The 14,794-nt window shown below is 39.2% G+C and overlaps 1 protein-coding gene across 1 annotated transcript in view; it reads right to left on the bottom strand.

Annotated features, from left to right (window-relative positions):
• The window catches only part of MALRD1 (MAM and LDL receptor class A domain containing 1), a gene marked incomplete at its 3' end in the record, with an annotated part of 701,795 nt that overhangs the window by 505,961 nt on the left and 181,040 nt on the right, over positions 1-14,794 (bottom strand). Inside the window, exons 19-21 of the mRNA XM_033932884.1 lie at positions 10,654-10,759; positions 8,778-9,145; positions 4,163-4,584 (exon numbers count right to left, since the gene is read on the bottom strand). Of these exons, the coding sequence (XP_033788775.1) occupies positions 4,163-4,584; positions 8,778-9,145; positions 10,654-10,759 (896 nt within the window). The remainder of the gene's footprint in view (positions 1-4,162; positions 4,585-8,777; positions 9,146-10,653; positions 10,760-14,794) is intronic.

Raw genomic sequence — 14,794 nt, 5'->3', positions numbered from 1 at the left:
CTAATTTGGGCTCATGCCCATCCACCTAGCATCTACAGGCCACCAGCAATGGGTCCTACATGCTGCCAGTGGCTAACCAAGTCTTCTCTCTTTCAGTCCTTCCCTTCCCAGCCCCTCTAGCCCGTGCAGCAGACTTTCTCGCTCTCTCTCCACCCTTCCCCCCCCTCAGCTCATGCACTTTTTCTTCAGGTCACCAGCAGCAACTCCTATACACTGCCAATAGCTAACACAGAAGGGAGGGAGTGAAAGTCTGCTGCACAGACTGAGGGGTGGGAAGGAAGTGAGAGAGAGAGTGTTGTATGGGATGGGGAGAAGGGAGGGAAAAGTGATGTCTACTTGCTTTGGACTCAGACCTGCCCACAATTGGCTGTCTGCTATGCCACTGTGCCATAGACCCTATGTTCATTTGTAGAGGCTATTGCAGGAGTGGGTCATCATACCATCCCTTAAAGATGACACCTTTTTTGCAAAAAAAAAAAAAAAAGCCCAAACATTGGCTAGAGTTATCTGAGATGTGCAGTGGTGGTGTTGAGGTAAATGAGGTTCACTTAAGAGTAAAGGAGTTAGCTGGAGATACATCATGAGAATATTAAAGAAATGGCATCTCTATATGATCTTGGAAGAAAGATCACCCCTCACTTCCAGAGCTAGTACTGATTGTTTTGTACAATCCTAGTCAATTAGCCTTGCATCTTCAAAGTGATGCGTTAAGTTCCACCTCCTCTCAGTACATTGGTGCCAGGATAGAGATGAAGTGCCCTTTTCATCCTCGCACTGATAGTAAAGTAAGCAAAGTAAAAGATTGTCTACATTGTCTAATGCAAAAATCTTGACCTGCTTGTACAGATAATCCTTAATTAGATATTTTTTCCTTTCTGACATTAAAGCTATGATCTTCTCTGCCTATATTTTTATTAGATTTTTTTTTGTTTTACTTTTTGCTTTTGTAATTTTCAAAACAACAACCCCCCCCCAAAAAAAACCCAACAAAAAACTCTGTGCATATATACTAATATATCTGTGTCATTTTTCATCTTCAGTAGTGTCAACATAGTGATAAAAAATATTTCAAAAGAATAATCTTTTACTTTGCTTACGTAGAAATAATTGAACAACAGTAGAATATGATAGCTAATAATGATTGTAAGATCCATTTACATACTTTGCCCAGTTTACTTCCTGTTACATTACCATAAACACCTCTCTTGTTTGCCATTTTCACCATGTCTTTTCCACCAAGGATTCACTGTACTTATCCCATGTTTTTTTGAATTCTGTTTTTGCATCTACCACTTATACTGGGAAGTTGTTGTACATCTATCACTCTTTCTATGAAATTATTATTTTTTATTTTTAAATGTTACCTTGTTTCTACTCCTACTTCAGCATATTATACAGATGTTATTTTAGAACTCATTTGCCAAAAAATGTTTGCTTTTTGGCCAGGTTTTATACCACTTAGGTTTCTGAATAGGTATCAATCACCTCACTCATAGTTCCAATTTCCAGATCATTTATAAATAAGTTAAATATCTGAATAACTCCATCATACCTCTCCTTCCTCTTTTGCAGAGTGTACATATGTAAACATCTAAATATGATTTCATGTTGGCTGGCTCTTCTATGAAATATGGCTCATAGGCAGAGGAATGTTTTTTTGTTTGGGGGGCCACAAGCTCCGCCCCAGACCCTGCCCAAGCTCCGCCCCATTATAGTACTAATTGTAATACCATTTTTTCTATTCATTTTTCCTATATACACACACAATCTAATCTTATTAACAATACAAAATGGTTAACCACAAAATTAAGCTACGCAAAGCATACATGTTTCTCAAGATTCATTCCTACCAGTCTAAGTACAGATCTCTATGGCACACCACTATTTACCTTCCTCCTTGCCCTGTTTGAAATTTTCACCCTCCTGATGTATAAATTCACACCCCATTTTACTCAGTTGGGTACAAAAAGAAATAGGGTTAATTTATTTTTTCTTGGTCCCTTAATGCAGCAACATGGATCATCCAGGGGGAGAAGTTACACATACAAAATTGCCACAATGCCAAATATCTTACTGAAATCTAAATATTGAGTACTTAGGGCCAGATTCTATAAATGGTGCCGTAGATGCTGTACCACCGACTAACTTAATTGCTTTAATTAGTTTTAATTGGTGTGGTAATTGATTGTGCCATTAAAAACAATTAAAAACTCATTTTACAAACATGTAGGTGCTGGTAGATGCCTATAAAAGGTAGTATTCATAAGTTTGTCTAATGAGGTTTCAGTTGGTGCCTAAGGTCAAAGTAGGAGTGGTCAGGGACAGAGATGACCTTCGGCACCGTTAGACACAATTCTCAAAAGAATTTAGGCGTCTGCAATGTAGGCCAGTAACACCCTGGCCTACATTGCAGATGCCTAAATTTTCTGGTAGGTGCCTTTAGCTGCGATTCATTAAATGGTGCCTAAAAGTGTGACTGATATGCATCCGGCACCGTTTTTGTCGGTGGTTCCCAATTTAGGCACTGTATACAGAATCTGGCCCTTAGTGTTCACCCCTTATCTAATTCATTATTACATGAAATAAATGTTTGATATTTGATCTGTTAAAGTCATGCTATGTTGCATCCTACACGCCTCTAGCTTTAGGCTACTCCACTCTCCTTTCTTTAATAAAAACTCCATTAATTTATCCACCCCGATAGAAAATCAACTACACTACACTCCTCAGCCCCTTCCCCAAGTCTACTTTTCTGAAGATTAATGTTTCGCCTTTATCCATTCCTCTGCGGCCACTCTGTTGTCTGAAGGATAATAGGTCAATTCTCAAATATCACAATCAGCATTTCTTTAAAATGCCAAGTACAGCATTTGAGCTGTCCATATTTATTCAGCGTTATTATCCACAGAAGCAGCAACACTGAATACAAATGCTATATAGCTAGCAGTGATATCCAGCCACTATTCACATGCCTATGTGGTTTAAGTTAGGACACGCTTTGCTTTTGTAACTTTAGGTGAATAGCTATCTGGACAGCAGCTGAATATTGCAATCTAACTGTAGTCAGGAGGAATGCCCACACTTGGCCATCGCTCTGCCCTAGTACCACCCAGACAGAAGCAAGGAAGTTTATGAGACATTAGCGGCACTGTCTGGATACATGCTTTTGCATTGTTTTTTTTTAAAAATGCATAAAACATGGGGATATTAAGTTTGTTCTCCTGGCTGTGCTAGGATTGCATTTTACAAAAACAATGCTGCTTCTGCAAAACTTAAAAAAAAAATCATTTTTAATGTACTTACCATTTAAGCTAGAACAGGAACTTGTCACCACAAAGCTCACATATTGTCATTGCACTTCAGAGGATACAGTACAGTAGCTAGTGTCTGATCTTAAGTTAATTGGCCATTTTTTGGGTTGAAACCATATTACACTATGCATTTATCATTTCTACCATTTTGTCTCTATGGGACTGTGTGGCCAGAACAGATTTCCTGAGCTAGTGTGCCTTGCTCCATCTTTGACTGCGCTTAAAGACCCACCTCTTTGAAACTGATTTTAAAGCACATGCCTGATCCTTCTAATCCTCTCCCATTAGACAGGTTTATCATAATATTTAAGCAAGCACTCAAAATTATTTGTCTGTGACTCTCAACCAGATTATAAGCTTGCTACTTTTATTTAGGGTTACCAGACGTCCGGATTTCACTGGACATGTCCTCCTTTCGAGGACATGTCCGGGGATCCGGACGGCTTTTCAAAACCCAGCACTTTGTACGGGTTTTGAAAAGCTTCCTAGAAATCGCGTCGGGCAGGAGGGCATCCACGCTTGTGCGGATGCCACGTGACAACGTCACGCGCATGTGCGCATGACATCATTGCATCACATCTGTGCAAGCGTGGATGCCCTCCTGCCCGATGACAGTGGGGGGGAGGAGCTGGGGCGGGGTTAGGGTGGGATTGGGACTGGCACTGGGGTGTAATGGGGCAGAGATGGGTGGAACTGGGCTGGCCTGGGAGCAGGTCTAGGGGGGTCTGGATTTTACTAAAGTAAAATCTGGTAACCCTACTTTTATGTAACAGTACAGCACTGCAAACACCTACTGTAACAGCACCATAAAAAAAGATACTGCAGTATTTTCAGAAACTAAACAATCTTACCTGAAAAGGGTAAGAACTGGAAATTTGGAGCGTTTTTCGTATCCATCTGTTCCCTTTATTTCCAAATGTTTGCCACAGTAGAAATCCTTTGGTATTGCTTAAAATTCGTTTGTAGATTGCCAGAGAATAAATGTGTTTTCCAAACATGTGGTAGTGTAGCCGGAAAATACAATTTCTGTCGCCATATGTAGTAGTTGCAGCCAATATAGGACTGATCAAAACAGCCTGGTTTTGGAACACTTGCGGCTCTGAAGACTCTATGTAGAGATAGTGGCCCATCACTGTTCCCAAAGTATGGTCCTTCATAGGTCCTGTGTTGAGGGTTGAAGTAGGCCCCTGGATTATTGTCCAGTCAAAATCATCTTCAACATCTTGTTTCCAGTTGCCTAGGCCATTTTCAAAGCTTAACTGTAGTTCCAGTGCTGCGATTACAAGACATGTGAAAAATAAGTCAACAAGGCAATACTAGATCCCTTAAAAGCTAACAATATGTTTAAATATCTGTCTGTCTAAGCTGAGGACAGAGATAGATTCACATAATTTAAGAGTAGAAAAGAAGCTATGACAAAAAGCGATTCAGAAAAACTGGTAATTACAAAGTTATTCAAAGCTGGAGCATAGGCTGCATGGTAGGTCAGACATCACCAATTAACTGAATAATACTGAGCATTAGGAATGTGTACAGGTATGGTTACCAGATGAACGGATTTCCCCAGACATAGGAGTCTGTACAGCTTTTCAAAACCCGACATTTTGTCCGGTTTTTGAAAAGCTTCCAACAAATCGGCAGCGGGAGGAAGGGGGACAGGATTGGGGACAGGACTGGAGCATAACGGGGCAGGGATGGGTAGAATTGGGTAGGCATGGGGGTAGGTCTAGGGGGTCCAGATTTTCCGTTTGGAAAATCTGGTAATCTTATGTACAAGCATGAAATATTTAAATGAATTTAGGTTCATTTCACAAATTAATTTTATCCCCGATAAAAGTTAAGGGCCCTTTCGCTAAACTGTGCTAAAAAGTGGCCTACATTATTAGCATGAGAGCTTCCCATGCACTGAGGCCACTTTTAAACCTAATAAACTGGTGCCTAACTTAATTTTGGCGCTGTAGGTGTGATTCTACAAATGGCACCTAAATTTGATGACATGCAGTAGGCACCATTTTTCTAGATGCTAATTATAGAACCAGGCCCTTTGTGCCAAAACATGATCCATATGTGGCTTCTGTAAATACCATTCTCTTATTCAGAACCAGAATAAATTTTCATATTTCCATAGCAGGTGGTCTCCTGAATTATGAATTACTCCTCCTCTTCATCATCACCGCTCTTCTTTCTTGTCTTGCATTCTGAAGTGAACTCTCCTCTTTATATTTTTTTTGTCTTCAATTTCAGTATTTTATTTTTAGAATGGGATAAGGGAAGTCTAAGTAAACATTATGTCCACACCCTCATAACCTCACACTTAGACTACTAAATTTTATTTTTAACAGGTCTCCTGCTACACTGCCTCTCCCCCTCCTCCCCCCCCTGAAATCTGTACAAAACTCTGCTGCACGACTTATCTTCTGCCAACCTCACTACAGTCACCTCACCCCTATCCTCAAATCACTTCACTGGCTCCCTATCCACCTTCGCATACAGTTCAAACTCCTATAAGAACTGCCATCTCCGGATCAGACCTTCGGTCCATCAAGTCCGGCGATTCGCACACACAGAGGCCCAGCCAGGTGTACACCTGGTGTAATTTTAGTCACCCGTATCCCTCTTTGCCTCTCATAAAGAGATGTGCATCTAGTTTGCTTTTAAATTCTAGAACGGTGGATTCCGCAATAACCTCCTCTGGGAGAGCATTCCAGGTGTCCACCACTCATTGCGTGAAGCAGAACTTCCTGATATTTGTCCTGGACTTGTTCCCCCTTAGCTTCAGTCTATGTCCTTTTGTCCGTGTCACATTGGACATTGTAAATAATTTTTTTTCCTGCTCTATTTTGTCGATTCTTTTCAGTATTTTGAAAGTCTCGATCATATCCCGTCGCAGTCTCCTTTTCTCAAGGGAGAACACTCCCAGTCTCTTAAGTCGTTCCTCGTATTCCAAGTTCTCCATACTTTTTATTAGCTTCGTTGCTCGTCTCTGCACCCTCTCCAGCAGTTCTTTAGGTTGGGAGACCAATGTTGGACACAGTATTCCAAGTGTGGTCTGACCATTGCCCTATAAAACGGCATTATAAGTTTCTCCGATCTACTCATGATTCCTTTCTTTATCATGCCTAACATTCTATTTGCTTTCTTTGCCGCTGCCGCACATTGTGCCGACGGTTTCAGGGTCCTATCTATCAGTACACCCAGGTCCTTTTCTTGTTCGCTCTTACCCAGAATTGCACCTGACATTCTATACTCGTGTTCCTTGTTCTTTTTGCCTAAATGCATTACTTTGCACTTTTCCACATTAAACTTCATCTGCCATTTCTCCGCCCATTTCTCTAACTGACACAAGTCACTCTGGAGTTCCTTGCTATCCTTCTGCGATCTGATTGCCCGGCATAGCTTTGTGTCGTCTGCAAGCTTGATGATCTCACTGGATGTTTCTTCTTCTAGGTCATTGATGAAAATATTAAATAAGATGGGCCCAAGTACCGAGTGTTTGTTCTACAGCCCCTCAGTATCTCTCCTCTCTTCTCTCTCCTTATACACCTCCCCGAGAACTCTGTTCCTCGGATAAATTGCTTTTATCTGTAGCCCTCTCCTCCACTTCCAATTCCAGACTTTGTTCCTTTCAGTTCACTGCCCCGTATGTCTGGAATAAACTACGAGTCTGTCCGCCATGCCCCTTCCCTTACTCAAAAGTAGGCTAAAAATCCACCTTTTTGAGACAACCTTCAACTCATAACTCTACTTCCCTCTGCCTTCTGCTCACCACCCTAGCAGCAATTTAACAATCCCTTCTAATTGTAATCCCCTAACCTGGCATCTTGTTTATCTGTCTTGAATGTTTAGATTTTAAGTTCACTCAACAGGGACTGTCTCCTTTGGGCCTCTGTACAGTGCTATGTATATCTGGTAGCGCCTCTAGAAATAATAGTAGTAGTAGTGGTGCTAAAAGCCAGACCCCCACAACGGTCAGAAACTACTAGTTGGCCTTTTATCAGCCAGTGGTCTATGATCAATAAAGCCTACTATGAGTGGATTCTCTTGCCATTTTTAGTAAGGGTTGCAAATCTTATTGCCTATCTTCCTGTGTGAGAATAGGGTGCATACAGTGTTTGTTATTTGGATCCAATATACAGTATGCTTGTTTTTTTTGTCTGTGGCAGTCGGCTATTTCACGAATATATTCCTTCTTTGTTTTCTGATGGCATGAAGAGATGCCTCCATTGAATGTGTAACTGTATATGTTGCTGCCTTATCTGCTTCCCACATGCTGCTTTCTCTGGTGTCTTTGAGGCTAAATTTGCATGTCCCATCACTGGTGATACCAATGGGCACATGCGCAGAAAATATGCATAAAGAACCCCCCCCCCCAAAAAAAAAGCACAGCAGCAGGAGAGCAGGGACACTGTGCTACCGAGATACAAGCTATTCCGCAGAGACAGAGTGGGTCAAAAAGGTGGGGGTATTGCCCTATACATCAAAGAGGTAATTGAGTCTACTGGAGAGAACACACTGGAAATGAAAAATAAGGTAGAATCTCTATGGGCCAAAATTCTGGGAACAAATGGAATGGAAACGAAGATCGGCATCTACTACCGACCTCCAGGGCAGTCCGAAGAAACTGATGCAGAAATGATGGACGAGATTAAACGCAACTGCAAGGGAGGCAACGCAGTTATCATGGGCGACTTCAATTATCCAGGGATAGACTGGAACCTAGGCACCTCCGGCTGTGGTAAGGAGACCAAGTTCCTGGATGCTGGATGCGATTGCTTCCTGGAACAACTTGTCAAGGAAAATACGAGAGGAAATGCAATTCTGGACTTAATTCTAAATGGACTATGAGGACCGGCGCAAGGTGTAGAAGTAGAAGGGACACTGGGAAGCAGCGATCACAATAAGGCCAAGGCACTGAACTTCCAAAAAGGGAATTACGAAGGGATGAGACTCATGGTGGGGAAGAAGATTAAGAAGAGGATAAGCACTGGAAAAACGCTAGAGCAAGCATGGTCCCTTTATAAGGACACAGTCACCAAGGCGCAAAATCTATATATACTGCATATCAACAAGGTATCCATGAGGAAAGAGAACAAGGAACTTTAGCGGTGAAGGAAGAGATCAGAGACAAGAAGACTTCGTTTAAGGAATGGAAAAGGTCAAAAATGGACGAAAACTGGAAAAAGCACAAACAACATCAAAGCAGGTACCATAAGGTGATAAGAGGGGCCAAAAGAGACTACGAGGAAAAAATAGCCCACACTCTCCCACTGCTAAGAAATCCCAACTGCAGGATTTTTGACATCCTGGACATTATCCTCTCTTTGAGACTCATTCTGAAAACTGCTACTCCATCTTTGGAAGAAGCAGGAGTTGTTAGAAATGCCAACACAGAGAACTCTAATATTTTAATTATTCATTTCTAAATAATAATATTTAAATGAGAAGATGGGAAACACAAGTACTTACGGCAGTTCTCTTCATCGGATCCATCTCCACAGTCATCCACAAGATCACAAACCAGCAAGCTGTTAATGCAAGCTTTGGTACTGCGGCACCAGAACTGATCTGGGCCATCACAGCTTGCTGCTGAGGGTGGAAGGGAGCAGTTCTCAAACAAAATATCATCAATGGCTGACACACCCTCATAAAAGCCAAGACTGATTTTATTCAGAGACAACTGAAAAGGGTGTGCAATACGACCAAGCTGGATGAACGCCTTCAACCACTGATTTCCCTGATTATAGTATATCCTCCAGAGAACAGTAGGAACACTCAGACCTTCAACAAGCAAATGCATATCTGCTGCCCCAACAGATAGTCCATGGTTATAATACCTGCGGAAGATAGGAAACAAGACTAGGCAAAACAGGATCTATTTACCCAAGTAGAGGATTGGAAAACTGTACAACAGAAAGTTAATTTTTACCTTCAGTAAATAGTAATATTATCATCCAATGTTTAAAAATAAAAAAATGTCTCTAAAGCCTTGAATGCATTATAAAATTACTTTTTCATTCAGCCTCACTGTGAATAGTACAATCTATTATAAGCCCTATTATCTTATTATGCATGATATTCATTGTCACAAGATATAGGAATTACTTCCATGTTAGGAATATCTTAATTAGGGGAAGAAGGACCCCCACTAAGTATATAGTCATTCATTTCACTGAGAGAGAAGATACAGTATATAGTTTTATAAGACTGTTTTATAGTTTATTATAAGACTGTTTTTATAGGGTTGTTTTGATGTTATACTTATTATGAATCTTAATTGTAAGCTAGTAGTTAAATTGTAAACTGCTCTTAAACCTTGTATACTGAGTGGTATATATTTTTTTATTTTAGATCTTTATATACTACCTATCAGTTCTGTAAGCAGTTTGTAATCAGGTACGCAAGCATTTTTCCCAATCTGTCCCAGGGGGCTCACAATCTGTCTAACATACCTTGGGCTATGGAGGAGTGAGTGACTTGCCCAGAGTCACAAGGAGCAGTGTAGGATACGAACCCACAACCTCAGGGTGCTGAGGCTGTTGCTCTAACCACATGGCCCACATCATTCTTTAAAAAATAAAATTAAACAATGTGCCTGCCACAAGTCTACTGGATTCAATAGGAAAAGCTCGTTCTTATGCAATACTTACTGCAGTGATATATCCTAACAGCCAGGACGTCCAAGTGCCCATAATCAAAACCAACTTTCTGGACAAGATGACCACTGGAGGGTTTAAGGCATGACCCCTCTCCCCTTATTCCCCCAATGGTCATGACTGCCTTCCACCACCCAAAGAGGGGAAAAAAATTGTAGGATTCCCTTCAGCTGATCACGGCAGGGGAATCCCCATCAACTGAGCTGGTTTTGGTGCAGTTCTGCCGGCTCAGCTGATCATGGATTCCCCTGCCAGGATCGGCTGAATCGATAGGAAGAAAAAAAATTTGTCTTTCCCTTCCTCACACCCACTAATCTCTATACCCCTCCCCCGACATCCTCCAATATCCCCGGATCCTCCTGACATCACCCAACATCTTCAGACCCCCCCAACACCCCATACCTTCCGACATCTCCCCCAACATCCCCTGTACCTTCCGCTGACAAAATATGCAGGAGGGAAGCCCACACTCTACTGCCTATAGGGCCATGTGCTCAGAATGATGGGCCCTCCCTCTCCCAATGCATCTTGGGATGCAGTGGGAGGGGCCTAAGGCCCTGTATAACACATTTCCCACATAGAGACCCTATGCAAAATAAAACTTTACATCTTTTCCATTACATTTAATTTTAGTCCAATAAAAATTACATCAAATGTTTCATACATGAAGATTAAAATTTAGTTCTTACCAGAAAGACATTGTGCATCTTGATCCTGTTTGGCTGAACCTAGGACTTCGTAATTCAGCAACTTGTGAAATACTAGTGCTGTTTTTCAGAATGAACATAAAATGACCTAATGAAAATAAAAATACAGTGTTTCAAACATAAGACTTTGCCAAAAGGCTGCAAGATGCTGTAATTAGTAGGGATAGGCTATCATTTGCAACCACATGGAAAATGTCTAATTTATGAGCTTAGAGGGCAATTCTATAAATAGATGCCTAATTTTTGCCACCAAGAAGACACCGACCTGGAGGTTATTCAATAAAAGAAATTAGGTGCCTATTGTACTTTATAGGATGCAGATGGAAACATGTATGTATAATTTGGGTGCAACCATTTATAACAACGTGGTTTGTGCACTCTACCTATACTCTGTATGCCCACCTTCAAACTACACACCATTGCATTTAGGCACCATTTTATAGAATAATGCAGAGGCATTTACACTCCTATGTGTACATATATACATGTATTTGCTGGTATTTTAGGTGTCTATTTTCCTTTATAAGATATTAGCATAATTGTGGAAATACAGTACATGCCTTTAACTTAGGTGTGAGCACATATATCAACCAGAAAGCTCGTTTAAGTTATGCAAGTTTCTTTGTAAAGATGCAAATGTGAGTCCCACCCAGATTTTGCCCATGTGTATACCTACTTGTAGAAATGCATGTTATGTAAGATGTACACATATTTACGGAATGTGAAATGAGGGCATTTTCTTGAATATTTGAACACACATGTGCATATATGTATTATTTTAATAGTTTACATGTATAAGTAGTGCATAACAGTGCATACTCACGGCCTCATTTACAAAGCCGCGCTAGCGGCTGTGCTGCGCTAATGGCCCCGAAGCCCATAGAGATTTATAAGACTTCGGGGGCTGTTGCTGCACGGCTTTGTAATAGAGGCCATCAGTGTTGTTCAAAGTACTTGGTCAAAGTACTTAAGTAAAAGCGACAATATAGCTTAGTGAAGGTAGAGCTTTATGGGTGCGTACACAATCTATTCCTGGAGCATAATGCAAATTTCTCCGCATGCCCTTTTGTTTTTTCCTTCCCCATCACTTTTTTCCCACCTGTTTCCCTTTTGTATCTAGTTTGGTCTTGTGTATGGTTTGTTTAATATTTTAATCATGTTTGTAATACCCCCTACTTTTAATTTTTTTTTTTTTAATCTTTATTAAATTTTCAAGGCTAATACAAAGTGCATAAAATTATACATACATTAATAATCAGAATCAGCACTTACAATCCATCAGTAATAATACAAAATGAATTATCCCCCCCCCTTCCAGTACATTCAATCAAGGAATAAAACAAAGGAGATAACCCCCACCCTTCCCTGGATATGTGTATAAATCTAAATGAAATTAAAGGTAAAAGACAACTATACCAAAGTAACAAAAGTCCTTAATGGACCCCAAACTAATCTGAATAAATTATTATGCCCCAACATGTCAGCATTCATTTTCTCATACTTATAACACAAACATAAATTTGCCCATGGGGGTTTAATAAGCAATAGTGTCCCACAGATGACTATATCATAGGTTAATAGACGCAGAGAAGGCTTTTGATCGACTGGAATGGTCCTTCATGTATCAGGCTATGGAGTGGTTTGGTTTTGGTTCTGGATTTATACAAATGATTCAAACCTTGTATAGCTCCCCTTCTGCTAGATTATATATTAATAATATCTTTTCAGAACGGTTTTGCTTAGAAAGGGGAGTTAGACAGGGATGTCTGTTATCTCCTTTGCTGTTTGATATTGTTTTGGAACCTTTGTTGTTAGCTATTAAACAAGCGGAGGAGATTTGTGGTATTCCCTATGCAGGTTGGGAATATAAAGTTTCTGCTTATGCAGATGATATTGTGCTTCGATTGAGAGATCCTGAAACTACCGTTCCATATCTACTAGATCTGATTAATAGATTTGGAAATGTCTCTGGTTACAAAATAAACTGGAGTAAATCAGAAGTTCTTCCATTAAATGTACATTGTATAAAAGGATTATTTGATGAGTTTCCTTTTATTTGGAAGGAATATGATATTAAATATTTAGGTATTTGGATTAAAAATACATTGGAAGAAACGATGAAAATAAATGAAAAATCTTTAATGTTAAAGGTTACAGAAATGTGTGAGCAATGGAACCCTTTACATTTGTCTTGATGGGGGAGAGTTCAAACGGTCAAAATGATGATTTTGCCGGTAATTTGTTACCAAATGGGTATGTTGCCAGTTTATTTTCAAGGGTCCTTCTATAAAAAGCTAAATGGTATTCTGACAAAATGTGTTTGGCTTGGGAAAAAAACAAGAATTGCTTTAGTATCTCTACAAAGGCCAATTGAGGAGGATGGGGTAAATTTTCTCAATTTTTATAGGTATCATCAAGCCTATGTTATGCGTCAAGGTATGTATTGGATCCTCCCTGAGCTCATGGAACATCAGCCAGATTGGTTATATCTTGAGTGGAAAATCATGTCCCTGATGTGACTTTCTCATATATTAACTATTAGAATGCCTAGTTATGCTAAGGATAATGTGATTTTATTGGACATATGGAAAACAATTAAATTTTTGATAAATTAACAGATGTTCCCATAATGAAATCTACATTGCAGTCTTTATGGTTAAACTCCAAGATTCAAATAGGCGGTTCTGGGATTGCTTGGAAGAATTGGATGCAGGCAGGTATTCGGATATTAGATGATGTTATATCTAATGGAAATCTGCTTGATTTTTCACAACTGCAACAATCATTTGGAATTTTAAAATCTCAACAATATAGATGGTTGCAGTTGAAGCAGGCTATTCAGAGTGGGTTCCCTAAATGGAAAAATTTAAAAACTTATTTTAGCTTGCAGATCCTTTGCTACCAAACTGATCTAGTAGGATATCAGGCTGCCCAGTGGTACAAATTGATTTCTGGATTTTTGAATAAGAAGCCAAAAAATAGTCTTAGAGATATTTGGAGCATCGAGATAAAACAGTATATTTCTGTGTCTCATTGGCCATGAATTTGGATTTGGATATTGAAATGTACAATGTCAGCATCTATGAGACAAACATGGTTATTTCTGTTACATAGAATTTTTTGGACCCCAGTTTGATTAAATAAAATAGATAGTTCTAAGTCTAATAGATCTTGGCACTGTCATATTGATATAGGGACTTTGGATCATCTGCTATATTTTTGTCCTTTTATATTTATATTTTGGAAGTCAATATGGGGACAAATAAATCTTGTTCTGGGACTCAAATGTTCCATTATTATTTGAAGCTAAAATATGTGGAACGATACTATATGTGAAACCCACTTTAGATAAATATAAGAGCCGTCTTTTTATGATCATGATGGGCATAGCCATGCAATTGATCACGAGTAATTGGAAAAACCATGACAGAATAAGTTACACTTTTTGGTGGGTGAATGTATGCACTACATACAAATATGAAAGAATTAACGCAGAATGTAGGAGATTTAGTGGTGTATTTAATAAAGTTTGGAGCCCATTGACTAAATTTATGAAGGTATGATAATATTTTATTTTATTCCCTATACACATCCATGGGGGGAGAGGGGGAAGGGAGGGAAATAAATAAATAATGATGGTGACATTTAGGTAACTTTATGAATTATTTAAATCATATATTATGTTAAAATGTATTATTATTTAATATATGAAATTTGAAAATCTTGAATGATATATAAGTTGCCTGTACAGATAATAGTGCATTATATGTAATACCTACTGTTCTTTATTTGTTTGGCACTGTTTTTAGTTTAAAAATCAATAAAAATTTATAAAAAAATAAAAATAAAAATTGAGTATCAAAGGACACCTACTTTTAATTTTTAACAATGTATGATGTAAACCACTTAGGAATGTACAGGATATGTATTTATTGATCTAAATTATTGGACATTTGGATGTTATTTACGTGTTGAGAAACTAAAGTCCTGACAAGTGGTGATCAAAGAGTGCATTTGCAGGACTAATTATTAAGTAGCTTTATTCCATTTATGGTAATTTGAACATTTTATCCCAACAACTTTATTGCTCTGTAATTCAATCAACTTTATTTTGCTTTTGAAA

The sequence above is a fragment of the Geotrypetes seraphini genome, chromosome 2 (assembly GCF_902459505.1).
Source record: "Geotrypetes seraphini chromosome 2, aGeoSer1.1, whole genome shotgun sequence".
Lineage (NCBI taxonomy): Eukaryota > Metazoa > Chordata > Amphibia > Gymnophiona > Dermophiidae > Geotrypetes > Geotrypetes seraphini.
Note: the sequence above shows the minus strand (reverse complement) of the source record. Positions and strands in the feature narration are given on the sequence as shown.